The 27,208-nt window shown below is 39.2% G+C and overlaps 1 protein-coding gene across 1 annotated transcript in view; it reads left to right on the top strand.

The window, feature by feature from the left end:
- The window catches only part of HAT1 (histone acetyltransferase 1), an 87,266-nt gene extending 63,896 nt beyond the window's left edge, over window positions 1-23,370 (top strand). Inside the window, exons 6-11 of the mRNA XM_062187799.1 lie at window positions 231-352; window positions 853-957; window positions 1,276-1,382; window positions 11,089-11,240; window positions 13,707-13,823; window positions 22,920-23,370. Of these exons, the coding sequence (XP_062043783.1) occupies window positions 231-352; window positions 853-957; window positions 1,276-1,382; window positions 11,089-11,240; window positions 13,707-13,823; window positions 22,920-23,087 (771 nt within the window). The 3' untranslated portion in view covers window positions 23,088-23,370. The remainder of the gene's footprint in view (window positions 1-230; window positions 353-852; window positions 958-1,275; window positions 1,383-11,088; window positions 11,241-13,706; window positions 13,824-22,919) is intronic.
- Window positions 23,371-27,208: the final 3,838 nt, after the last annotated feature.

Consider the following 27,208-nt stretch of genomic DNA (forward strand, 5'->3'; position numbering starts at 1 on the left):
TGTCTGCAACTTATATACAGTTTTGTTATTTTCGTTGGTTTTTCTAATTTCAGGAAACAAGTTTTTATCATCATTAAAAACATCTATTTTGTGTGTGTATATGTGTGTCTGTATGTACACATTTAATCTGAGACTTCTAAACATTTTCCCACAGGATAGTTTTGTGTCTTGCAGACTTGCACTTACCTCTGTGATGAGTTTCACCTGACTTTTCCTGGCTTTTTCCCTAGGCTGACATGACATGTACAGGCTTTCGAGAATATCATGAAAGGCTTCAGACCTTTTTGATGTGGTTTATTGAAACTGCTAGCTTTATTGACGTGGATGATGAAAGATGGCACTACTTTCTAGTGTAAGTACAGTTCTAAAGCAACAGTAGACCTTATTACCTCCACAAAGCCAGCTTTTTAATTGTGGCAGCCCAATTATTGGGACAGTATAATGATATTTTTCCCAGGAAAGAAAAACCATTGTTTATGAGGCTTGAGTTTTCCTTCATTATGCTTTCGGAGACCTTGAGAATAGAACTGAATTAAATGCTGTTGTCCGTTAGGGCCCTGAATGTAGGCTTAAACAGTAAAATGAGCTTTGCCTGTGTTTTCTTTTACTTGCCACCTATTCATCTTTATAATAGGCAAGTGCACTGAAGTGATGTAAAGAGGTCTGATTTATCCAAGTTGCTGCACACCAATTAAGTGAATTGTACATTCAGGACATAGCAGGTGTACCCATTGGGCCCTCACAGAGTAGCTTGCTGACACTGAAAATTCAGTCAGAGAATGGAAAAGAAAATGGACACTGCATGGGAGCGCGACTGTAATTGACCTGCTTGGCTTTCTGTTTTATCTGCAGATTTGAGAAGTATAATAAGGATGGAGCTACGCTCTTTGCGACCGTAGGCTACATGACAGTCTATAATTACTATGTGTACCCAGACAAAACCCGGCCACGTGTAAGGTAATTGGCAGTATAACACGTGCCTTGTCTTTTATTTCAGAAGAAGGAACTGCTGAAGTTTCCAATACTTGTTAAAATAGTGTTGATTTGTTTAAAAAATCACCATTATTCATTGGCTATGTACTGATTTATTTCATTGTTCCCTTTGAAACTGTGGAAAGTAAACCTATTTTGAGTGTCTCAATAATTTTTGTGTTTCTTGAAGGTTGAATTAAAAAAATCACAGACTTTAAAGTGCTCATAATACTAAAGTGATTTGAAATTTTTAAACTAGGTATGTTGTGATATTTTAATTTTAAAATAATTTCTTTATCATAGTCAGATGCTGATATTGACTCCATTTCAAGGTCAAGGCCATGGTGCTCAACTTCTTGAAACAGTTCATAGATACTACATTGCGTCTCCTTCAGTTCTTGATATTACAGGTATGTAAAACTTGTTTTGTTACTGAAAGAATGAGACTTTCTAAAATATGTCTTCTTTACTTTGTTTTTATCAGAAGTAACTATTCAGTTTTAAAGAGCAACATTCTCCTGCAGCTCTTTAAGAACTGTCTAAAAATGACTTAAAATTACATTTTAGATCATATGCCTTTATGAATAGTAGATTGTTTTTGTGAAGTGTTTAATTGAACAGAATTTGTTAAAGATTTATTTATTTATTTGAAAGGCAGAGTTAGAGAGGGAGAGACAGAGAAATCTTCCATCTGCTGGTTCACTCCCCAGATTGTCACAATGGCTGATCTGAAGCCAGGAGCCAGGAGCTTCATCTGGGTCTCTCCTGTGGGTGCAGGAGCCTAAGCACTCAGGCCATCTTCTGCTGCTTTCCATGGTACATTAACAAGAAGCTGGATGGGAAGTGGAGTGGCAGCTTTACCCAATAAACCACGGTGTCAGCCTCAAGTGAACAAATGTTGGTCAGGCATAAATCCATTGCAGATATGGTATAACTTACTTTTTCAGTGTTTTTGACAGTTACATCTTCCATTATGGATTAGTTATAGAAGTAGTTTTGTGAATAGAATGTTGAGAAGAAGGAAAGAGACTACTCTTTAGAAAAAAGCAACATCTTTAGAAGTAGGATTACAGATGATATTACATGGCAACCACCGAATTACTGTACAAGTCCGCAGCCCTACTCAAAATGTTCCAAAATCTGAAACATCTTGAGCACCACTTCACACTTTAAAAGTTTCAGATTTTTCAGGGGCTAGCCTTGTGGCACAGCATGTAAGGCCACTGCCTGCAGTGCCAGCATCCCATATGGGCACTGGTTCGAGTCCCAGCTGCTGTACTTCTGATCAGCTCTCTGCTATGGTCTGGGAAAGCAGTAGAAGATAGGCCAAATCCTTGGGCCTCTGCACCCACGTGGGAGACCTGGAAGAAGCTCCTGGCTCCTGGCTTTGAATCAACCCAGCTCTAGCCATTGCAGCCAAGTGAACCAGCAAATAGAAGACCTCTCTCTCTCTCTGCCTCTGCCTCTGCCTCTCTGTAACTCTGCTTTTCATATAAATAAATCTTTAAAAAAAAGTTTCAGATTTTTCAAACTAAGGATGCTTATATTCCAAAATCCAAAAAACTCTGAAACCTGAAACACTTAAGGTCCTAAGCATTTTGGATCAGTGATACTCAGCCTATACAGATATTCTCATCTAAATTAGGTAGCAAAACTTGCAAATTCTTTGAGTTTGAATACATCTTTATTTTTTAAATTGCAATATTTAACATGTACCAAAATGCCAGCTTGTTTTAAAAAATGCTGGTTTTGAATTTTATTTAATCACTTTGTTTGAAGGCCTATACACATAACACACAAACCAAACTCAAAATAACCAAATTCTGGACTAGCAAATATAAAAAGACTGGTGGCAGATTTTCAGTTTCCTTATTTTTCTTTCAGTACAGTGGTTTTGCTTGACCAATGTAAATAAAGTTTGTCCAAAATAGTGAACTGATCCTGTAGGATAGCTAAATAAACTAGAGGAAAGCATGCTGTTTTTAATAGTGAGTTCCACACTTACAGAATTGAATTATCTTTTTATCTGACTTTTCTACTACATTAAATGAGCTAGAAATTTGAACAATAAAGAAGTAATTATGAAACTTAGTTTATATCAGGAATTATAAATTGCTTAAATGATACCTCCACTAGCTTAGTAACTTGCAAAACTATAGAAACAATATAAACTATACCATTTTTTTAGGCTTATCTGAACATTGTTTAGTCTCCACTCACAGAGCTTGGACTTGGTGCTACATGAAGGGGCATTTTTGGGGATTTTAATCTGGAGTTCACATAAGTAGTCTTTGTCTACTCTAGTGGGTAATGTGCCAGCAGGGGTTGTTTCTCTGAAGCCTCTTAACCACTTTTCTTCTGTCTACTCCAACCAATAAAGTCCTTCATACTTAGCACCAATTAGCAGATAAAGAATTTTATTTCTTAAATCTCAGTGAAGAGTCATCAATAATGGTAGCCTTTGTTCATTGCTATTATTCATTAGAAACTGAAGTCTCTTTAAAGAAAAAAGGCTAAACATGCAAAAGGACTTCTGAATTTGACAACTAGTTTCAGCCTTTATTTTCAGCATTAACATTTCTCAGCATTATAAAATATTAAAAATGCCTTATCAGCTTTCTCATTAAGATACTTCTTTGGATTTCCATACCTAGTCTTTAAAATATAAAACCTTGCAGTTTCCCACTCTAGTCATGTTAGTTGCCTTTGTCTCTGTTTGTTATCTTGTATACTTTTAACTTTGCACAACTTTAACAGGCTCTGAATCTCCCTTTGCAATCCAAGAAATTATGTATATTGAGATGGCCTTTTGCTTATTTGACAAATAGCCAGATAGAGTAATAATTAAAACTTAACATTGGTGGCCTAAGTTGTATTTTACTTCCAATGGATAGGTGTTTGTGGTGTATTTGCCACCCATTTTTCTTTTTTTAGCACTCAATTTTAGGTAGAATACAGGAAGACAGTTCATTACATTACGTACTATCTTCTTTGTGAGGCTCTCAGCCTCTTAAGATACCACATTTGAATACATCTCAGTGTGTAACTTTGTAAGTAGAATCAATGATTAGTTGGCCTCCATGTGAAAAATATCCTCACGTGTCCACTCAAGAGTTGGAATCAGACTCAGAAAGTACAGTGAAAGTGAAACTTTACTACCAGTGTTGCAAAATCAGGTATCTGATGAGCATGCACACCTGCAATTTATATCTTAGCACTCAAGTCCCTCCCCTGGTTCCTCATTGGCTGAGTACTGTGAGGTGTACAATCTTCCCAAATGTCACCTAAGTTACATAGTAAGCTTCCTCCTTCCTTCTTTGTGAGTTGGCTACTCCATAACATCCTGTTTTGCCTAGTGAGTTTTGCTACAAATTTTTCATTCTGTGTTTAAAATGAACCATTTTCTTAACATTCCAGAATTCTGAAATGCTGCATTTGGCAATAGAAATTAATCCTGGGCTAGCATATATGGGTGTGTAGCTAGAAAGATAGACAGAATGTGTATGTGTCTATGTGTGTAGATAGATAAAATATATATCAGTATTTACCAGTAGTATATTAACTACTCAGTATCTTTGTCTTTTAAATTTCCCTTATTCTGGAACTTGAACTGGCGTCCTTATGGGATGCCAGCATTGGAGGCAGCAGCTTAACCCATTACACCACAATGCCCAGCTCCAGGCCATATTCTTTTTTTTTTTTTTTTTTGAAGATTTATTTATTTATTTGTAAGTCAGAGTTACAGAGAGAGAGAGGTCTTCCAACGATGTCTCACTCCCCAATTGGCTGCAACAGCTGGAGCTGTGCCGATCCAAAGCCAGGAGCCAGGAACTTCCTCTGGGTCTCCCACGTGAGGGGCAGGGGCCCAAGGACTTGGGCCATCTTCAACTGCCTTCCCAGGCCTAGCAGAGAGCTGGATTGGAAGAGGAATAGCTGGGACTGGAACCGGTGCCCATATGGGATGCCGGCGCTTCAGTCCAGGGCATTAACCCACTGAGCCATAGCAGTGGCCCTGCGATAATCTTTTTAAACAATTACTTTATTTATCCGAAAGGCAGAGTGACAAGAGTTCTTCTATCTGGTGGTTCACTCCTCAGATGCCTGCAATAGCTGGGACTGAGCCAGGCCAAAGTCAGGAGTCCTGAACTCAGTCTGGGTCTCCTACATAGGTAGCAGGGACCCAAGTACTGAGCCACCACCCAGGCACTGTGGTAATGTTTGAAAGGCAGAAAGAAAATAAATGAGCAAGTGAGCTCATTTATAAATAAATGAGCTGCAGTTCATTCCCCAAATGCTTGCAACAGTCAGAGCTGGACCAGAGTTGAAGTTAGGAGCCAGAAGCTGAATCTAGATCTCACATGGGTGGCAGGAACCCAATTATTTGGGCCATTGCTGCTGCTTCCCATGGTCTGCATTAGCAAGAAACTAAAGTCAGGACTTGAAGCTGGACACTGAACCCATATACAGGTTTCTTAGTAAACAGGTAAATGCTCACTTGTTTTTTATCTTCTGTTCTGCACTCTTGCTGAGCTTGTTCATTAGTTGTAGTTTTTTGGCTAGGATTTTCTTTGTATGGAACCATGTTGTCTACAAATAAAGATATTTTTACTTCTTCCTTTGTAGTCATATGCATTTTATTTTGTTTCCTTGCCTGATTGCATTGCTGAGGTCCTCCAATACAATGCTGACTAGAAATGGTGAGAGCAGATACCGTGTCTTGCTCCCAATCTTAGAGTGAAAGCAGGTAGTCTTTAACTATTTTAGATTGTGTTAACTGTTGGGGTTTTTTTTGGTAGATGACTATTATCAAATTGAGAAAATTCACTTTTACTCCTTTTATGTGGTGTTGGATTTAGTTAGATGCTATTTTCTGCATCTATTGGATGATCATGTAGTTTTTCTCATTCTTTTAATGTGCTGTATTATTGTTAGTTGGGTTTTTTTTGAATGTTTAATCAGCATTGCATTTCTTTTTTTTTTTTTTTTTTTTAAGATTTGTTTATTTATTCGAGAGGCAGAGAGAGAGAGGTCTTCCATCTGTTGGTTCACTTCCCAAATGGCTGCAATGGCCAGAGCTGGGCTGATCTAGAGCCAGGAACTTCTTCCAGGTCTCCCACGTGGGTGCAGGGGCCCAAACACTTGGGCCATCTTCTGCTGCTTTACCAGCCCATAGCAGAGAGCTGGATCGGAAGTGGAACAGCCGGGATTCGAACTGGTGCCCATATGGGATGCCGGCACTGCAGGCGGCAGTCTTACCCATTATGCCACAGCGCTGGCCCCTAACATTGCTTTTCTGACATAGATACCATGTGGTCCTTTTAAGTGATTTATCTTATATATTGCTAATTTGGTTTACAAATAATTTGTTGAGGACATTTTCACCTGCATTTAGGAGGGACACTGATTTTTACCAAATCAGTATTTTTTGTGTTAGGCCCTTGATATTAGGGTAATTCCAGCCTCATAGAATAAATTGGGAAATCTTCCCTCCTGTATTTCCTGAATAGTTTATGAAATATTGTCACTACTTCCTCTACAAATGTTTGGTAGAATTTCCCAGTAAAGCTTCCTAGTCATGCACTTTTCTTTTTACAAAGACTTTTAGTTAGCAATACAATGTCATTACTTGTGGCCGGCGCTGCGGCTCAATAGGCTAATCCTCCGCCTTGCGGCGCCTGCACACGAGGTTCTAGTCCCGGTCGGGGCGCCGGTTTCTGTCCCGGTTGCCCCTCTTCCAGGCCAGCTCTCTGCTGTGGCCAGGGAGTGCAGTGGAAGATGGCCCAAGTTCTTGGGCCCTGCACCCCATAGGAGACCAGGAGAAGCACCTGGCTCCTGCCTTTGGATCGGCGCCATGCGCCGGCTGCAGCGCGCTGGCCGCGCCGGCCATTGGAGGGTGAACCAACAGCAAAGGAAGACCTTTCTCTCTCTCTCTCTCTCTCTCTCTCTCTGTCCACTCTGCCTGTCAGGAAAAGAAAAAAAAAAAAAAAACACAACAACAACAATGTCATTACTTGCTATGGGTCAATTCAGATACTCTTCCTGAATCATTTTTGTATCTTTCTAGAATCCATCCATTTCATCCATGTTGTTTAATTTGACATAAATGTTCATGGTGTTTATAATTCTTCCAGTTTGTGTAAAGTTGGTAGTACTGTCCCATATCAGTTAGGTAAAGTTGGATGAAAGTGGCATTTAGGTCTTGTATATCATTACTGATTTTCTATCTAATTCTACCCATTATTGAGAAAGTAGATTGAAATTTCTGTTTTTGTTAAATCCAGTTTGGTACTCTGTTGTTAGTTACATATGTGTTTATAATTGTAATATCTTCCAGATGCAATAACTTTTTGTCATATAAAATGTGCCCCCTTTTTCCTCCTATTGTATTTCTGTTTTAAACTCTTTTTGTGCAGTATTAATATAACCATTTCAGTTCTCATTGTTTGCATGTTTTATCATTTTCCATCCTTATACTTTCAACCTATCGGTCTTTGAATATGAATATTTCTCTTGTAGATGACATGTAGTTGGGTCTTTTGAATCCAGTCTGATGATCTCTGCCTTTTGATTGCAGTGTTTCATACTTTTACATTGAATGTAATTATGTGTGCCTGGAATTATGCCTGCCACTATGTTACTTTTCTTAAATGTTTCACATTTCTTTTTGTTCCTGTTTCTCTCTTACTGTCTTCTTTTGTGTTAAATTATATTTCTAGTGAATGAATTATTTTAATCTCTTTTTAAAAATTTTGTTTAGTTATTTTCCTAGTAGTTGCTCTGAGCAGTGCCACATGCATCTTGTAATAGTTTACTTCAGATTAATACTGAATTCCAGTAAAATAAAGGAACTGCTTCAGTATGCTTATTCTCTCTCCCCTCCTGTTTTTGGTTATATATATTCATCTTCAAGTAATCCAAATACTGTTTTTATAATTGTTTTATATAATCAAGAGGAGAAAAAATAGAAATATTAACTTTTATAGTTGTTTTTATAATTATCAGTATTAATTTCTTCTTGTGTGTTTGAGGTACCATATTCTCTTAGCCTGAAGAACTTTTTTTTTTTAAAGATTTATTAGTTATTTGAATGCTGGTTCACTCCCCAGATGACCACAACAGCTGGGGCTGAGCCAGCCAGAGGCCAGGAGCCTGGAACTCCATTCAGGTCTCCCATATAGGTGGCAGGAACCCAAGTTTTTGGACCATCTTTTTCTGCTTTCCCAGGAGCATTAGTAGGGAGCTGGATTGGAAGCAGAGCAGCTGGGACTAGAACCTGCACTTCAATATGGGATGCCAGCATTACAGGCATCAACTTAATCTACCACATCACAATGCCAGCCCTTGACATCTTGGTTTCTGATGAGACATTTTTATTTTGCTTCTTTAAAGGTTTTTTTTTTTTTTTCTTCCCCCCCTCTGGCTTTTCATATTTTGCCTTGGCATGTTTAGGTACAGATTGCTTTTTGTTTTTCCTAGTTGAAATTTGTTGAGCTTCCTGAATATTTAGATTGTTTTCATCAAATTTGTAAGTTTTTTACCATTGTCTCTCCATATATTCTTTTCTGGGTTTCCCATTAAAGTTATATTGATAGGCTTGAGCAGTTTAATTTAGAGGAGTGTCAGAACCTAATTTTTATTTTTGCGAAATGAGGGAGTACGAATTAGAGAACTAGTAAAGACATTATTGTGGGCCGGCGCCACAGCTCAGTAGGCTAATCCTCCGCCTTGCGGCGCCGGCACACCAGGTTCTAGTCCCGGTCGGGGCGCCGGTTTCTGTCCCGGTTGCCCCTCTTCCAGGCCAGCTCTCTGCTGTGGCAGGGAGTGCAGTGGAGGATGGCCCAAGTCCTTGGGCCCTACACCCGCGTGGGAGACCAGGATAAGCACCTGGCTCCTGCCATCGGATCAGCGCGGTGCGCCGGCTGCAGCACACTGGCCACGCCGGCCATTGGAGGGTGAACCAACGGCAAAGGAAGACCTTTCTCTCTGTGTCTCTCTCTCACTGTCCACTCTGTCAAAAAAAAAAAGACATTATTGTAATAGTTAAAACATACTGGTAGAATCAGATATAGGAATCAGAATGTCCTTCAAGTTTCTGGGTGGCTTGTAAAACTGCAGATGGTTCAGCCAAATTAAAAAGGGAAAGGACTGGGGCCCCCGTATCAGCATACCGGCGTAGCATATAAAGCTGCTGCCAATGATGCTGGCATCCTGTATGGGTGCTGAGTTGAGTCCCTGCTGCTCTATTTGCAATGTAGCTCTCTGCTGATGTGCCTGGAAAAGCAGTGGAGGATGGCTCAACTGCTTGGGCCCCTGCACCCATGTCGGAGACCCGGAGGAAGCTCTTGCCTCTGGCTTCAGATAGGCCCAGCTCCAGCTGTTGCACCCATTTGGGGAGTGAATCAGCAGATGGAAGACCTCTCTTCCTCGCTCCATATAACTTTGCCTTTCAAAGTAAATAACTTTTTTAAGACATGGGAAAGACTGAAGGATGGGAGTTTGTGACAAATTACATTACAGTCTTATGTTTATTTGGTAATTGTATAGGAGTATATTTCAGTTACTTTGTTTTACTAATGATTTCTTTATTGTTAATAGATTATAATTTTACACCAAACTGAAAACTGTGACTTTCAGTTCTCACCACTATAAAGCCAATGTCAAATAATACTTAATAACTGCTTGCACATGATGTTAATAACTGAATGCCATACAGAGCCATAAAGAAAGGTATTCAGTATATATGATTTGAATGAATATGTGCCTGAGAATCATAAGTTATTATCCCATCTCAAACTTTTGTTAAGCAGCTTTATTGACATATAATTAACATACCATAACAGTTTATTCATTTGAAATGTACAGATAATTTTGCAACCTTCATAATCTAGCTTTGGAATGCTATGTTCCCCACAAAGGAAACCTCATACCCATTCATACTCCTTGAATCCCAACTCCGCACTCCTACTCTTACCCCTTAAAGCAACTAATCTCTTTCTGTCTTGTATGTTCTAGACATAGAGGCATACAGTATATGACCTGCTTCTTTCACCTAAGGTAGTGTTTTCAAGGTTCATCCTTGTAGCTTGTATCAGTACTTTACTTATTTTCATTGCCAAATAATATACCATTTAATGAATATATCACATTTTATTTATCCACTCAATGTCTGTTCTTATGGCAGTGCCATACTATCTTGAGTATGGTAGCTTTGAAGTAACTCTTGAAATCAGGAAATGGAGTCCTCCAACTTGTTATTTATTTATTTACTTATTTTTTTGACAGGCAGAGTGGATAGTGAGAGAGAGAGAGACAGAGAGAAAGGTCTTCCTTTACTGTTGGTTCACCCTCCAACCAACTTGTTATTTTTAAGATTGATTGATTGATTTGAAAGGCAGAATTACAGAGAGAAAAGGAAAGACAGATCATCTAATTCACTGGTTCATTCCCCAAATGGCTGGAAGCCAGGAGCTTCTTCCTGGATCCTCCATGTGGCCACAGTCCATGTCCTTGGGTCATCTTCTGTTGCTTTCCCAGGCACATCAGCAGGGAGCTGGATCAGAAGTGGAGCAGCTGGGCTTTGGAAATGGCACCCATGCAGGTGGCATCTTAATCTGCTAGGCCACAACACCAGCCCCAAAAAGGGTTTGCTTTTATAAAGGGAAGACATTTTTTTTAATTGTGTAACAAATATAGAAGACTCTAAAGGTTATCGAATTAAAATAAAGGAGGTAAAATTGAGCTTTGAAACTCTTAGCCATCAAAAATATTCTTGCATTTGGAATTGTTTATCCAAACTTGAATCTCATTTATATATAGAGATACTTTTTTTTAATAAAGCTAAGATGCATGTAATAATATACCAATGAAAAAGTTTAAATTTGAAATGAGTTCTTATTTCACAAATAATTATATGTTTTTACAAAAGCATCACACATGTGATTTTACTTGGCAAAGGTAGTAGTTCTTTTATAAGGATAATCTTTTCATGTTGTAACTTTTGTTTGTAGTTTTGTTTTAAGAATACTTGCATTTCTAGCCTACCAAATACGTTGAAATTACAGATGATAAAGGAATCATGTTATGTAAAGAATGTGTTATTCTGCTTTATTTCTTCAGCGGAAGATCCATCCAAAAGCTATGTGAAATTAAGAGATTTTGTGCTTGTGAAGCTTTGCCAAGATTTGCCCTGTTTTTCCCGAGAAAAGTTAATGCAAGGATTCAATGAAGAAATGGCGATAGAGGCACAACAAAAATTCAAAATAAATAAGGTATTTTTATTTTGTAGGAAAAAAGATGTAAAATTTAATGTGTTTTTTTTTTTTATTAAAGTATATAGCTTAACTACAACATTGTATGGACATTAAGAGTACATGTGTGGGAAGTAGCAGTAGTTAAGAGTATAGGTTCTTGGGGCTGGCACTGTGATGCAGCAGGTTAAAAGCCTTGGCCTGCAATCCCAGCATCCCATATAGGTGCCAGTTCAGTCCCAGCTGATTCACTTCTGATCCAGCTCTCTGCTATGGCCTGGGAAAGCAGTAGAAGATGGCCCAAGTCCTTGGGCCCCTATACCCACATGGGAGACCCGGAAAAAACTCCTGGCTCCTGGCTTTGGATCAGTGCAGCTTCAGCCATTGTGGCCATCTAGGGAGTGAACTAGTGGATGGAAGACCTCTCTCTTTTCCTCTCTCTCTCTCTCCCTCTCTCTCCTTCCCCCTCTCTCTCCCTCCCTTAACCCCATCGTCCCCCCGCCCCCGCCTTTGAAATAAATAAATAAATCTTTTAAAAAATTACCTAGCTCCACTCTAAACTGCAGCTTCCTGCTAATGCAGATCCTAGAAGGCAGTGGTGATGGCTGAAATGATTGGATTCTTGCCCATCCACACGGCAGCCCTAGAGTTGTTCTTGGCTTCTGGCTTTGCTCCCAGCGAGCGAGTGTTGTAAGCATTTGAGGAAGCTTGCCCTTCCATGCTTCCTGCCTTCTTCCCTTTATCTAATCTGTCATCTCTATCTATATCTCTGCCTCTCACCTAAACAAAATTTAAGAAAAATTTTATGTGGGAATATATGTATAGGTTATCATATGCAAATACTATGCCACTTCCATTGTTTTTTTTAAAAAGGAATTCAAGCTCCTAAATAGGTCCACAGAGCCCATCATAATCTGTATCCTGCCTGCTCTGCTAGCTTCAGTTTCCTATATGCTCTGGCATTACTGAACTGCTTGCCATTTCCCCATTGTGCCATATCTTCTATGTCCCTTTACATACACTATTCCTTTTACCCAGGTACCCACTTCTCCTATTGCCTGGCCAAATGGTACTCATTTTAATTTTTTCAGGCTTGACTCAGGTATCCCCTCCAGAAAGTACAAATATTGTTTTTCCTAATCTACCCATAGCATACCTCCCTGCCCAAATAAATTTAAAAGTTAAACAGCACAAACAAACTTTTCAGCTTCAGTGAAACCAGAATTTTTATTCTCCTGATATTCTTTAAACCATTTGTGGTGTTCTCTGTCTGCCCTTTACCTGTCACTACAGGATTCTGACCTTTGCTCTGTTATCATGGTGTATATTTTCCTCAGGTGATGTTAACTAACTTATGGTTTTAACTCTTACTGATACTGCTTAAGCTCTCATCCTCAGACTAGAATTTTCATCATATTAGTATGTTCTGTTGCCTTCTGAATCTACCCCATGGCTGTGAAAACTGTCATTTTACAGCTTCCTCCTGATCATCTTTTTCTTTTTTCTAGAATCTTTGTCCCCTTATTATTTGTACTGTCACAGTTCATGCTGTCATTTTGCAGGGAGGGGGCACTGGTTTAGTAGCTTAACTTCTTTTGTTTAATTTTTTTCAATTAATTAGTTCATTTATTTATTTGAAAGTCAGTTTGAGAGCTCTTCTATCTGTTGGTTCACTCCCCAGATGGCCACAATTGGGCCATTGCCAGCAAACAGAAGCTTCATCTGGGTCTCTCATGTAGGTAGCAGGGGCCCAAATACTTGGGCTGTCTTCCTCTGCTTCTCCCAGGCCATCAGTAAGGAACTGGATTGGAAGTGGAGTAGCAAGGACATAGCTGGCGCCCATATGGGATGCCTGTTGTCACAGGTGGTAGCCTTACCTGCTATGCCACAATGCTAGCCCCTAGTTTATTGACTTAATTGGTTTCTTTGCCCTTCTTTTGCTAATGTTTCCAGATAGCTAAAATAATGATTTTCTTAGAATTCACATTTGTGTTCATTGCCTAGTCTCCCATATCAAGACTATCATCCACTGGGGTGAAGTTTAGCTCTTTACCCCAGTAAATAAGGATTCATCCTCACTGTCTTCCTTCCTGCTTCTTGGTTATTTTTTACTTTAGGAATGTCAAGCTTTTCTGTACAGGTGCATATGTGTACTCAGGCGCACATACATATCAACACAGTGCCCTCATCTCTTTCCAGAATGGCATATTCATTTTCAAGATTCACCTGAGGTTTATTCCCCCAGCATTTCCCACATTCATAAGGTGTACTACTGCAAGAACTCATCAGCACTTCTGTGATTAAATTAAGCTTGCCTTGTTCATTTGTTTTACTCAGTACACTGCTAGCTCCTTTACTGTTTTTCCTCTAGTATTTAATATAATTCTTTGTCCATGGCAGACATTAAACATATCCCATATTCTTTTGGAAATGTCACTGTTTTTTTTTTTTAATTTGAAAATGTTCACATTTTTCTTTATTTAACAGCAACATGCTAGACGGGTTTATGAAATTCTTCGACTCCTTGTAACTGACATGAGTGATGCTGAACAATATAGAAGCTATAGATTGGATATTAAAAGAAGACTAATTAGCCCATATAAGGTATGACTTTCAAACTCTTAACCATTGTATTGTCATTGTTTAAAACATAAGAAGGGGCCAGTGCTGTGGTGCAGCATGTAAAGAGAAATGGAAGACCTCTCTCTGCCTGTGTCTCTCTGTAACTCTGTCTTTCAAATAAATAAATAAATCTTTAAAAAAATAAACATCAGAAAAGCTAGCAATTGCAGTGTATGGGAGAGTTCAAATCATTTTGCTAAATTCAATAAAACAGAAAATATCCTTGTAGTTATAAAAATTCTCATTTTCCAACGTAAGCTATAAAATTTTTCATTCACTTTAAAAGTAATCCCAATCATGGTTATTTTTTTTTTTAATGTGTGTCTTTTTAAAAATATGAATGAATACCCAGATTCTTCCCTCGTTAGTTTTCTTGTTTATTTTTTCTAAGCTTTGTATCTTCCCATTTGTCACATTCCCTTTTGCTCTTGTTCTTAAAAATAGCCTTTGTTGCCATTTATAACCTCTGTACCTTACGACAGCTGAAAATATAACTCAGTATTGTTTACCTCTTTAAAAAAAAAAGATTTATATATTTATTTATTTGAAAAGCAGAGTTAGAGAGGAGAAACAGAGAGAGAGATCTTCCATTCATTGAGTCACTCCCCAAAATGGCTACAATGGCCAGAGCTGGGCTGATCTGAAGCTAGGAACCAGGAGTTTTTTACAGGTCTCCCACCTGGGTCCAGGGGCTCAAGTACTTGAGCCATCTTCCAGCACTTTCCCAGATACATTGGCAGGGAGCTGGATTAGAAATGGAACAGCCAGGACTTGAACTGGTACTCATATGGGATGCAGCAGTATAGGCAGTGGCTTTACCTACTACACCATAGTAGGTGGCTCCACTTTTTTCAAACATTCTTTCTTGGCTTTTCCCCTACTTCTACCATAGTTTTCTCCTTTTAATGCAGAAATTTTCCCTCCTAGATAAGATTTGGTCTTACCATTTTGCTACTATTTGAGTAGATATTGTTCATAGTAATTTGTGTAAGAATTTGCTATATAGTTATAACTGAACAATGAGATCATTAGGGAGAACATTTATTAATGTATTTTCCAAGTTGAGTACCTGAACATGTGGTTATAACATTTATATATTATACCTGTAGACATGCATAACCCAATTGCTGAAAATATAAATGACAGAATCTGTCTTAAAATTCAAGCAAGTAAATTAACTAATGAGTAATTGTGATTATTATATATAACTGTTATAATGGTCTTCTCATGTGGGGCATGAGCGCGGCCAGGCCAGGCCAGGCCCGGCCCGGGGGCTCCGCATGCGCAGCTGCTCCAGGGTGCCCCCGCCCGAGCTGCGCGGAACGAAGCCGCGTGGAGCCAAGTAAGATGGCGCCCAGAGGAAGTAAGATGGGCGGAATCCAAAGTTGTTTACCACTAAAGCTAATTGGCTGCGCAACATCCGGGGAGGTAACAAAACTAGTAACAAGTGTATAGACATAGGGCTAGTCCTATAGAAATCCCCCCGTAAGGTGACTGTGTAAAGTGATTGGCTGGTCCTTAGCCCTGCCCCAATGACTCTGTAGTTTTGTGCTATAAAAGGTTCTGTTTCTCAGGAAGTAAATGAGTCCTTGCTAGACTTGGCTCCCCGCTGCGTCTGATTGTCTCCGGGACAGGGAGGCTGGGGAACGGGCGAGCGGCCGCACTTACCTTTCCTCGGACCCAGTCCATCCTTGTATGGGTGGACTAAGACCCAACATTCTCAGAGATTGTCTAGGGGCTGGCTGGTGACACAGTGGGTTAAGCCACCGGTTGGGATGCCTGCTTCCCCATATTGGAGTGCTGCTTCAAATCCTGGCTGCTCCACTTTCTAGTGCACCTGAGAGGCAATAAATGATAGCTTAAATGCTTGGGCCCCTGTCACTCATTTGAAAGACCCAGATGGAATTCAAGGCTTCTGGCTCAGCTTGGCCCAACCCTGACTGTTGCGGGCATTTGGAGAATGCCTTTCCTCTCCCCACCCCCCCCTTTCCCTCCGCAGAGTTACAGAGAGGGAGAATGAGAGAAAGAGAGAGAGGGAGGTCTTCCATCTACTGGTTCACTCCCCAAGTGGCTTCAACAGCTGGAGCTGTGTTGATCTGAAGCCAGGAGCCTCTTCTGGGTCTTCTACGTAGGTGCAAGGGGCCCAAGAACTTGGGCCATCTGCTGCCTTCCCAGGCCATAGCAGAGAGCTGGATCAGAAGTGGAGTGGCTAGGACTCGAACAAGCACCCACATGGGATGCTGGCACTGCAGGTGGCGGTTTTTACCTGCTACACCACAGCGCCAGCCCCAGATCTCTTTGTTTTTCTCCCTCTGTCTCTCTCACTATCACTGTACTTTGCAAGTAGAAGAAAAAAATAAATATATTTTAAAAATTGCCCAAAATGGGGCCAGTACTATGGTACAGCATGTTAAGCTGCAGTCTGCAGTGCCATCATCCCATCTGGGCCCTGGTTTGGGTCCTAGCTGCTCCACTTCTGATCCAGCTCCCTGCTAATGTGCGTGGGAAAGCAGCAGAAGATGGTTCAAATCCTTGGGCCCCTACCACCCATGTGGGAGACCTGGAAGAAGCTCCTGGCTCCTGACTTTGGTCTGGCCCCATCCCTAGCTGTTGTGGCCATCTGGAAAGTGAACCAGCAGATGGAAGATCCATAAATAACTATGCCTTTCAGATAAATATTGAAAAAAATTGTTCAAAGTAACAATCTTGGAAGTTAAAAATTCTGAGATATCAGAAAATAGGTAGAAATAGTATTTCTGATGGTAGAAAATAAGAAGAGAACCAACCTTTACACATTATTGAATACATGATCGGACAACTACTAAATCATTCCATGAACATTTGTTATAGTTTATGACATTTCTATTTGTGACATTTTAATATAATCATTTTATATTTAGTCTTTTTTTTTTTTTGGACAAGCAGAGTGGACAGTGAGAAAGACAGAAAGGTCTTCCTTTGCCGTTGGTTCATCCTCCAATGGCCGCCACGGCTGGCGCACTGCAGCCAGCGCATATATTTAGTCTTAACTTATATATTTAAAGTGCTAACCAGAGGATTGCATATTTCTGTTTTTTTTTTTTTCAGTAAAGAATGGAATTAAAAATATTTCTCAGCATTAAGTTGTCATAACCTTACTTTTACATATAATACAGTTTTGTACAGTAAACTGATTCTTTCAACAGGCTATTTTATCCTATTTTTGTTCCTAAACTTTTATTACAACATTATTTTGCAGATTTGTGTACTACTGTGTTTTTATAAACATTTTTCATATATTTTATATATTTTATTTATTTGAAATGAGGAGAGAGGCACACACACACACATGCACAGAGAGAGAGAGAGAGATTCTATTTACTGGTTTGCTCCCTAAATGAATGCAACAGCTGGGGCTGGGCAAGTCCAAAGCTGGGACCCTGGATCTCCACCTAGATCTCCCATGTGGGTTGCAGGGGCCCAAGCACATGGGCTGTCTTCCTCAGCCTTCCCAAAATACATCAGAAAGGAGCTGCATAGAAGTGGAGCAGCTGGGACTTGAATTCTCTCTCTGATGTGGGATGCCCATGTCACAGGCAGTGGCTTGATTCACTGTGCCCCCTCTTCAAATCCTTTTAATGATTAATGTTTAAAAATTTAAATGAGTGGAATCCTTTATGTGTTGTGTTTCCTTAATTTTATTCCTCTAAATCTTTTATATTTTGCATTGTAAAATGATATCTAAATTAATTAAAAACAAGTTTAACTTTAAAAAAATGGTATTTCTGAAGTCTTCCCCTCCCCCCCCTTTTTTGTTAAACATTTATTTATTTGAAAGTCAGAGAGAAAGTTACACAGAGAGGAGAGGCAAAGAGAGAGAGGTCTTTCATCCACTGGTTCACTTCCCAATTGGCTGCAATGGCTGTAGCTGCGCCGATCTGAAGCCAGGAGCCAGGAACTTCCTCCAGGTCTCCCACGTGGGTGCAAGGGCCCAAGGACTTGGGCCATCCTCTACTGCTTTCCCAGACCACAACAGAGAGCTGGACGGGAAGTGGAGCAGCCGGGTCTTGAACTGGTGCCCATATGGGATGCCGGCACTGTAGGCGACGGCTTAACCTCTATGCCACAGCACCAACTCCAGGCTTTTCCAATATTTAATTTGTTAGCTGGAAAATTTACTTAAGAAATATGAACATAAAGAACAGGTGACAGTATTCAAGATTAGAACTTTCAGTAGCATGAGATAACATATATTTCAGATATTTATGTGATTTCTTATACAGATGTAGCAAATGAGAGATATTCCTAAATAAAAGAAAGAGAGAACAAGATAGAAGCATTTGTATGCATTTTTCTGTTTTTAATTTGAAAGGCAGAGACAGAGAACTCTCATCCAGAGTTCTTCCTGGGGGAAGCCAGGAGTCTGGAACTCTTATCTGGGTCTTTCACAGCCAGGATTCCAGTTGGGGGTCACCAATATCAGCTTGGTATGCTAGTTCATGCCCCAGATATCTTCAGCAGCTAGAGCTGGGCCAGGCCAAAGCCAGGAGCCAGGATTCAATCCAAGTCTCTCATGTGGGTAGCAGGGACCCAAGTACTTGAACAATCCCTCTGCTGTTTCCCATTGTGTGCATTAGCAGGAAGCTGGAATGTGGAATGGAGCTCAGAGTCCAACTCTCAGGTACCCTGATATGGGATGTGAGCATCCCAAGTGGTATCTTAATCACTATGCCAAATACCCACCCTAAAGAAATGTAGTGTTTTTGTTTTTGCTTGGTTTTTTAGATTGAAAAGTAGAGTAATAGAGAAAGAGAGATCTTACATGTGCTGGTTCACTTCCCAAATGGCTATAATGGCCTGGACTGGGCCAGGATGAAGCCAGGAGTCTGGAACTCTATCTGGGTCTTTGATAGCCAGGACTCCAACTGAGGTCACCAGCATCGGCTTAACTTGCTGTGCTTTAACACTAACCCTGAAATGGGTTTTATTTTTTAAATTATTTATTTATTCATCTGAAAGGCAGAGAGGGAAGCTCCCATCTACTTGCTCATTACCCAAATACCTGCAGAAGCCAGCATTGGGCTGAGCTAAAGTGGGGAGGCAGAAACTCAAGCCAGGTCTCCAGTGTGGGTGGCAGGAATCCAGTTGCTTGCTTGGATCTCCATTACCACACAACTAAAATCAGGAGCCCAAGCCAGGAATCAAACTCAGATACTCCAGTGTGGGACACTGGTGTCTTAACTACTGGGGCCAGTGTTACAGTGCAGCAGGTTAAGTTGCCCTATGCAATACCAGCATTCCATATGGGCAGCTGTTCAAGTCTTGACTTTCCCCACTTTTGATCCAGCTCCCTGCTAATGTGCCTAGAAAACCAGCAGAAGATGACCCAAGTCCTGGGGGCCCTACACCCATGTAGGAGATCCAGATGGAGTTCCAGGCTCCTGGCTTCAGCCTGGCTCATCCCTGGTTGATAACAGCCATTTGGGGTGTGAACCAGTGGATGGAAGATTGATCTCTATGTAACTCCACCTTTCAAATAAATTAATTAATTAAAACAATGTCTGTCCTCAAAAAGTTGTATCAAAATTATGTCTAAGTGTGTGCAAAAGATGTATTATTCTTGGGTGCTTTGTTAAACTTAATTAAGTTTCTAAAAAAAAAAAAGTGAAATTCAAGATGCAATGACTTTGAACATCCCTTGTCTTGACTGTTGAGGAACAGGATTTTTTTGTTTTGTTTTGTTTTTTGTGCAAATTGTTGAACTCTTTATGTAGCATAGAGTTGGTCTTCTGTGTATAAAGTTAATCGAAAATGGATCTTCGTGGAGGATGGGACCAGGAATGGGAGCGGGAAGAGGAGGAGAGGTAGGAGTGTTGGTTGGGAAGAATCACTATATTCCTAAAGTTGCACTTACGAAGTGCATGAAGTTTGTATTTCTTTAAAAAAAAAAAAAAAGCTTTCTTTGGGGGGAAACAAAATAAAAATAAATAACTAAATAGCTAACCAACCACCAGTTTAAGTATACTTAACTTAATATAGTTTCTCTCCCTCTAAGAATCTGTTTGGCTATAAATTGGCAGTACTTTTCCCTTCCTTTAAACACTGATAATTTATTTGTTTAAGTGCTAAGAAAGAAGGCAAAACAGCCTTTGTTAACTAGAATCATTTAAAAAGTGACTATATGTAGTACAGAATTAATCTTCAGGTGTTCAAAAATGGTAAGTCTGAAAAATATGGCTAAAAGGAAATTGATACAATTGCTTGGTTTTTAGCATTGAAACCTTTGTTTCACAGGCATATATTAATTAATAATTGGTTTATAGGTAGAGAATCTATAATTCTTGTTACAATGTCATTGGATTTAGAATCAGGAAACCCAGTGTTGGGGTCTGGTTCTGACAGGACAAGTTACTGACATCTGGGAATTTGGCTTCCTTTCCATAACATGGGAATGCTTCCCTATGAGGAAATGAACTCACTAGAGAGGATCTTCATTTCCATAGTGTGTATGTCTTCAAAGAAGTCTTGTAAAACGTCTTGGAAAGTCTTGGGAATTTATATGCCTCAACACCATTTTTAATTCAATAAATTCTTACAAAAAACCTATCTATACAAAAGGGAATGTTCAGCAGTTAGAAGTTAAGGAGATTTTAGGAATGATGTCATTTTAAAAAATATATTTATAAGCCTTTTTGGAATCTGAAAACTAGCCAAGTTTTATTTTCCGGAAATGAATTCATATTCAGGTCAGATTTAATGTAAATAAAGTGACATCAATATCATTTTAAATTTGCATTAATTGTATAGTGTCAACAGCACTACTGTATGAAACAGAAGTTTTTATTTGTATTGGGAAAAGAATTATTCTCAAGACTAAAGAAAGTCTCCAGCCATTCTAATATGAAAGTTCTCTTTCAGTGTGCACTTGTACTCCCAGGTGTTAATAATGAATAGAGGTCTTCTGCAAATGAGCTTAAGTCCTTTTTTTAAAATAAATGTTTTAAAAATTAATTTATAATACATCACATGTAGACAAAACAGATTATGTAGTTTTAGGGACTATAAAAAGTTAATGAAACAATTACAGTTTATACACAGGATCAATTTTTCTTTGTAGTGTCAGCTTATTTCAATATGAGCTTACTTCTAGTACTTTATTGTACCTTGCTTTAGAAATGTTTAATTTTAAGCTTTTTAAATGATGATCATGACAGATTTGCCTGGTTTTCTAAAATTATTAGGGCCCCTAGTAAGATGCATTTGTTAATTTTTATGATAGGTTTAAGGTATTTTTTTAAGATTTTTCTTTTTTAATTGTCTCTTGAAAGGCATTTTAACACAAGAACTAATATTTGGACTCCCCACTGGACTGTCAGGGTTTGAATCCTGGTTTCTCAGCTTGCTAGCTAGCTCTGTGAGCTTGGGCAAGTTACTTAATTCCTGTCTCCTTTTTGTTCTCCATCTAATACCTATCTCCGCACTATTAGGATTATATGAGTTAACGTATGTGACTTCTAATATCTGTGAAGTCAGCTCTTTATTATATGCTCCAATAAAACAGAATTGATATTTTAATCTAGAGCAGATTATCTTTTTTTAAAAAAGATTTATTTATTTACTTGAAACGCAGAGTTACAGAGAGAGAGAGAGGTCTTCCATCCGTTGGTTCACTCCCCCACATTTGGTCACAGTGGCTGGAGCTACGCTGATCCGAAGCTAGGAGCCAGGAGCTTCTTCCAGGTCTCCCACGTTGGACCATCTTCCACTGCTTTCCCAGGCCATAGGAGAGAGCTGGATGGGATGTGGAGCAGCCAGGACTCGAACCGGCACCCATATGGGATGCCAGCACTGCAGGCAGCAGCTTTACCCACTACACCACAGCACAGGCCCCATAGAGCAGATTATCTTAAAACATGATAGTTTCATATATTGCAATGTTGCCACCTACCAGGAATCTTGTTGTTTGTTTTTCGTCATTCTTCCTTCCTCCTGTCACCCAGTACTTTATCCTGTAGATCTGCCCTGCCCTCTCCATGTCTGCTGCTACTAAGAGTTTTATCACCCCTGGCTTGAACTACAGCAGTAGCTGCTACCTCAGTTGTCCAGTCCTCTTGCGAGTATCATTGACAATACTAACATGGTGTCCTGCATAAAAGTTGTTACCAGCTCCGTTTTGCACATGCCTCAGCACAGCAGTATACTTCTCAGAATCATGGGGAGAGCTTCATAATACATTTGGAGCAGCAGTTAAAACTTCAGCTGATTAGGGCACTCATGTACCATATTGGGGTTCTTGGGTACAGTGGCCACTTCCATTCCTGGCTCTGGCTTTCTGCTAATGGAGACTGGGTGAGGGTAGGGGAGCAGGCAGTGAAGGCTCAAGGTTCCTGCTGCCTATGTGGGGGAGACCTGGACTGAGTTTCCAGCTCTCTCCTTGGCCTTGAACCCAGCCCAGCTCGCGCAGGCATTTGGGGAGTGAAATCATTGGAGCGCCTTCCCCTTCTGTCTGTTTTTAAAAAATAACATATATCTGGAACTTAGTACTGAGATTCACTAAATGCTAATTGACATATTTTTAAATCTGACCAATTTTCATTTATCTAAAACTTTTCCACAATTTTCCAATAGTTCCAAAATGTTAAAGTTAGTATGTAGTCCATAAATATGTCTGGGTAGGGCAACCTAGAAATGAGCATAGTGGCAAGAAAAGGCCAGATTTGAATTAAAAATCAACATAATTAATCAATGTTATAATAGTGAAGTAAAAAATAATGGCACTTAATATTGGTTACCTTTCTTCAGTTAATGTGTTTTATTCATTAAAATAGTTTGAGTGTCTATACAGGACAAAATTCTTTACTATGCTTTGGAGGGGGCTACTAGTTATTGTGTCGGCATCACTTAAAACAATTTTAAGTGATTTTAAAGGGTTGCAATTCATGGTTAACATTATGTTTAGGCTTCCTTGAGAAATGTATAGGACAACTTTGACTTCGCTTCTGTCGTTCTTATTTTTAACACTGGAGACTTAAAATGTAAGGTTATAAATATGTATATCTGCTTTCTTTGTCTAACAAATAAATTGTGTTTGTTGCTTAGAAAAAGCAGAGAGATCTTGCTAAGATGCGAAAATGTCTCAGACCAGAAGAACTGACAAACCAGATGAACCAAATAGAAATAAGCATGCAACATGAACAGCTGGAAGAAAGCTTTCAGGAACTAGTGGAAGATTACCGGCGTGTTATTGAGCGACTTGCTCAAGAGTAAAGATTATACTACTATGTACAGGAAGCTTGCAAATTTCTGTACATTGTGCTGTGAAAAATCTGATGATGACTTTAATTTTAAAATCTAGTAACATTTTACTTACATTAAAAGTTATCTATCTTTAGTTGAATATTTTCTTTTGGAGAGATTGTATATTTTAAAATACTGTCTAGAGTTTATGAGCATATATTACATTTAAGAAAAAAGATATAGCTTCTGAAATATCACTGCAGTTGCTTACCTTCTTAAACAGTATAATAAATGCTTAGTTGTGATATGTTAATGTGTGTTAAGATTCTTAAATACTTAGGATAAACTTTGTTGGTCTTGTTCAAAATCTTAGATTTTATGCTTTTAATATCATACCTCCCATGATTTGTTGCTGAGATTTTTATATGACACCTTTACAATACATTAAGAAAACTCATCCTAGTAATTTATTTTTCCTATATTTTTCTAAATAGAAAATGTTTCTGGTATAGGTTTGTTTTGTGTTAAATAACTCCTGTAATGGCTTGTTGGGGGTAGGTAGGTAGGTAAGAGAGAAAAAGGAAACTAGCTACAGCCTAAAACCTAAATGTTTCATATTATATATTAACTGAAGATAATTTAGGAGTTAGCATAAACATTTTATTAATAATAATATGAGAGGATAGCAGTTTGTAAAAATCTAGTTTACCACACTTTTATTGAAATACATCCTGTATAAAATGAAATGCATGTTAGGATTTGCCATAGTTACCAAGATACCGAGTACAACAGGAAATAAAGTAATAATAAATTATAAGTTGCTTGATACGGAATCGCTAAAAGTAAAAGCTTAAAAAGTGTGTATAATGTGTGCCAATGTTATATAACAGCGAAAACAGGATTAAGTTGAGTTTTATTTTTAAAAATCTGGTTTGTTTGATGATGAGGGCAAAATGTCAACTTGAACAAGTACTGTCATGTCCTTAGATCAAACTTTCCATTAGTCACACCTGCCAAAATAGAAGAATTAAAGTAACTGGCAGCCTCTGGACAAAATAGCCATGGCCTGCAGCATGATAATGACACAAGCCATCCCCTTAGAATGCGGAAGCTTAAAACTCCAGACTACCTCATTTCAAAATTCTATACATGGAAAAAACTTGTTGGTATCTGAGAGAGTCTGTATATAAATACACATAATTTGCTCCAGATTGAAAAACTAGTTCAGTAAAAACGCTTTCTGCAACTGAATGAAAGCAATTTGTTCTCCATCTGACTTAGCTAGTAAATTTTGAATTAATAATTCACAACTGATACTTTGTGGATGAGCTCTGAGGGGCTAATGGTGTGGCATAGCAGGTTAAGCCACTTACCTGTGATGCAGGCATCCCATATGGGTGCCAGTTAGAGTCCCAACTGCTCCACTTCCAATCTAGCTCCATGCTAATGTGCCTGGAAAAGCACTGGAGGATGGCCTAGCTGCTTGGGCCCCTGCACCCATGTGACTTCAACCTGGTCCAGCCACAGCTGTTCTGGCCTTTTGGAAGTGACCCAGAGATGGAAGATCTTTCTCTGTCTCCCCCTCTCTCTAACTCCGCCTTTCAAATAAATAATAGCTCTGAAGAAAAAAGTCAATACAACTTAAATAAAGAATTTTTTTGTGTAGAAATACGTATCAGTGGGATATCAATTTCCCTTTTGTAGCAATGTTCCTATGTTAGGTTCATAAATAAAGATCTGATTTAGCATTAATATTTGGGCCTTGAAAGGCTGTACCTTTAGAGTTAGAATTGTAAATGTCTGCTATTTAGGTCTGCATCTGCAGGTTAATTAACTTTCAGGGTAGATGTGTATAGAAACCAACACAGCTACCCTCTCTCTAGGTCTTATTGCTCACATGCCCTATCCCTTCCCATACCCCATCTTAGCCTTCACTCATTTGTCATCCATATTTACATCTCTTTTCTTGCCACCTTTAACTTTGGCTTTCACTGCCCTTCCCTCCTCTGCTACCTTTACTTTTTCCATCATCTATTAGTTGTATCTTCTGTACATGTAATATCATATTTCCTTCTAAGCATTTTTTTAAGATCTATGGCAGTTATTTATTTATTTTTAAGGAATAAGGAATAGAAATTTTATAAATACAACTTAAGGAATATAGTTATTCTTCCCACCATACCCACACTCCCACCCCTCCTCCTCCTTCCTCTCCCCTTCTCAGTCCCCTTCTCCATTAAGATTCATTTTCAATTAACTTTGTACACAGAAGACCAACTCTATACTAATGAAAGATTTCAACAATTTGCACAAACGTGCACACAAACAACTGAGAACTAGTGTTTTTTTTGTTTTGTTTTTTAAATTTTTGACAGGCAGAGTGGACAGTGAAAGAGAGACAGAGAGAAAGGTCTTCTTTTGCCGTAGGTTTACCCTCTAGCGGCCGGCGTGCCACGGCCAGCGCACCGCGCTGATCCCAAGGCAGGAGCCAGGTGCTTATCCTGGTCTCCCGTGGGGTGCAGGGCCCAAGCACTTGGGCCATCCTCCACCGCACTCTCGGGCCATAGCAGAGAGCTGGCCTGGAAGAGGGGCAGCCGGGACAGAATCCGGTGCCCTGACCGGGACTAGAACCCAGAGAACTAGTTTTACAGTTAACTCTCATAATACAACTCATTGAGGACAAAGGTTAGTTTTTGCACAGTGTTAGTGCACAGTGACTCCTGTTGTTAAATTAACAATTAATACTCTTAGGTATGACGTCAGTGACCACCCAAGGCTCTTGACATAAGCTACTTAGCCTGTGGAAGCCTTTTGAATCCACAAACTCCATCAGTATTTAGATAAGGCCATAAGCAAAGTGGAAATTCTCCCTTTAGAGAAAAGTACATTCTTTGATGGCCACTTCTTTCTGCTGGGGTCTCAGATCCTTCATGCAGAACATTGTTTGCCACAGTGTCTTGGCTTTCCATGTCTGAAATGCTGTCACAGGATTTTCAGCTGGATCAGGAAGTCTTCAAGGCTGATTCTGAGGTCAGACGTTTACTTAAAGTGATTCTCATTCTATGAGTCTGTTGTATGGACTGCTTCCCATATTGGAACATTCTCTCCTTTTTAATTCTATGTATTACTGTGATCAGACTCTTGCTCCTATTTATGTGATCACTTTTAACACTTTAAATGACTCTGGCTCCTTTGATACACAGCCTGTTAGCTCTGTATGGCACTGCACTCATTTTGTGTGTGTGTGAGATTCTTTGAAACTGTATAAATGAATAAATATATAAAATATATATATATATATCACTTTAACACTTAAGATGGCAATTTTACCACCTAGCATAATGGGATTTGGAGTCCTATGACAAGTTTTTAAGCTGTACCCTTAGAGGTAAGTCCATAGGCATCAGTTTTTTTCATTTATAAAGTTGAGGCTGTACTAAATAATTTCTGGGTTCCTTCCCTCTGTTCTAAGATTTGTACTTACCGTTTTATAAAAACGGTCTTTTCTCAGTAGCTCTACGCTTCTATACTCAGATGTGGGTGTAGATTTGGTGACATCTAAAATAGAATATTTCTGTAAACCACACAAAAGTCGTCATTTATGCATGATGCAGCTTGTGTGAGAGAAAAAAAGCACTGTATCCCTGACTGCCTCCAAATTAGAGGGGCCTGTTCATTACACCTGAGCCTGCTTGTTCTGAAGATTTTTCTGATCCTCTGGTCCACTGTCATCCTTATCGACTAGAGAAGAACTGGCAGCACAGCCCCCAAAGCCATTTGTAAGAATGATTGCAATCATAGACCCTGAAGGTCAACTGATTTAATTGCTTAAATTCATTTTCAAATTCATTTTCTTAGTATTTAAAAGCCAGTTTAACAATATTAAATACTAAATAAGTATAGTTAATAAGTAGCTATACTTTTCCATTCTAAATGAAATTCGTATGTTTCTGCATTTAAAAAGATTTTGAGTAGATGTATTTATTTATTTTTGAAAGATTGTTACAGAGAGGGAGAGACAGATCTTCATTCACTGGTTCACTCACCAGATGGCTACAATGGCCAGTGCTGTGTCAGGCCAAAGCCAGGTGCTTTATCTGAGTTTTGACATGGATGGCAAGTGGCCCAAACACATGGCCTATCTTCTACTG

The sequence above is a fragment of the Lepus europaeus genome, chromosome 1, assembly GCF_033115175.1.
Source record: "Lepus europaeus isolate LE1 chromosome 1, mLepTim1.pri, whole genome shotgun sequence".
Classification (NCBI taxonomy): domain Eukaryota; kingdom Metazoa; phylum Chordata; class Mammalia; order Lagomorpha; family Leporidae; genus Lepus; species Lepus europaeus.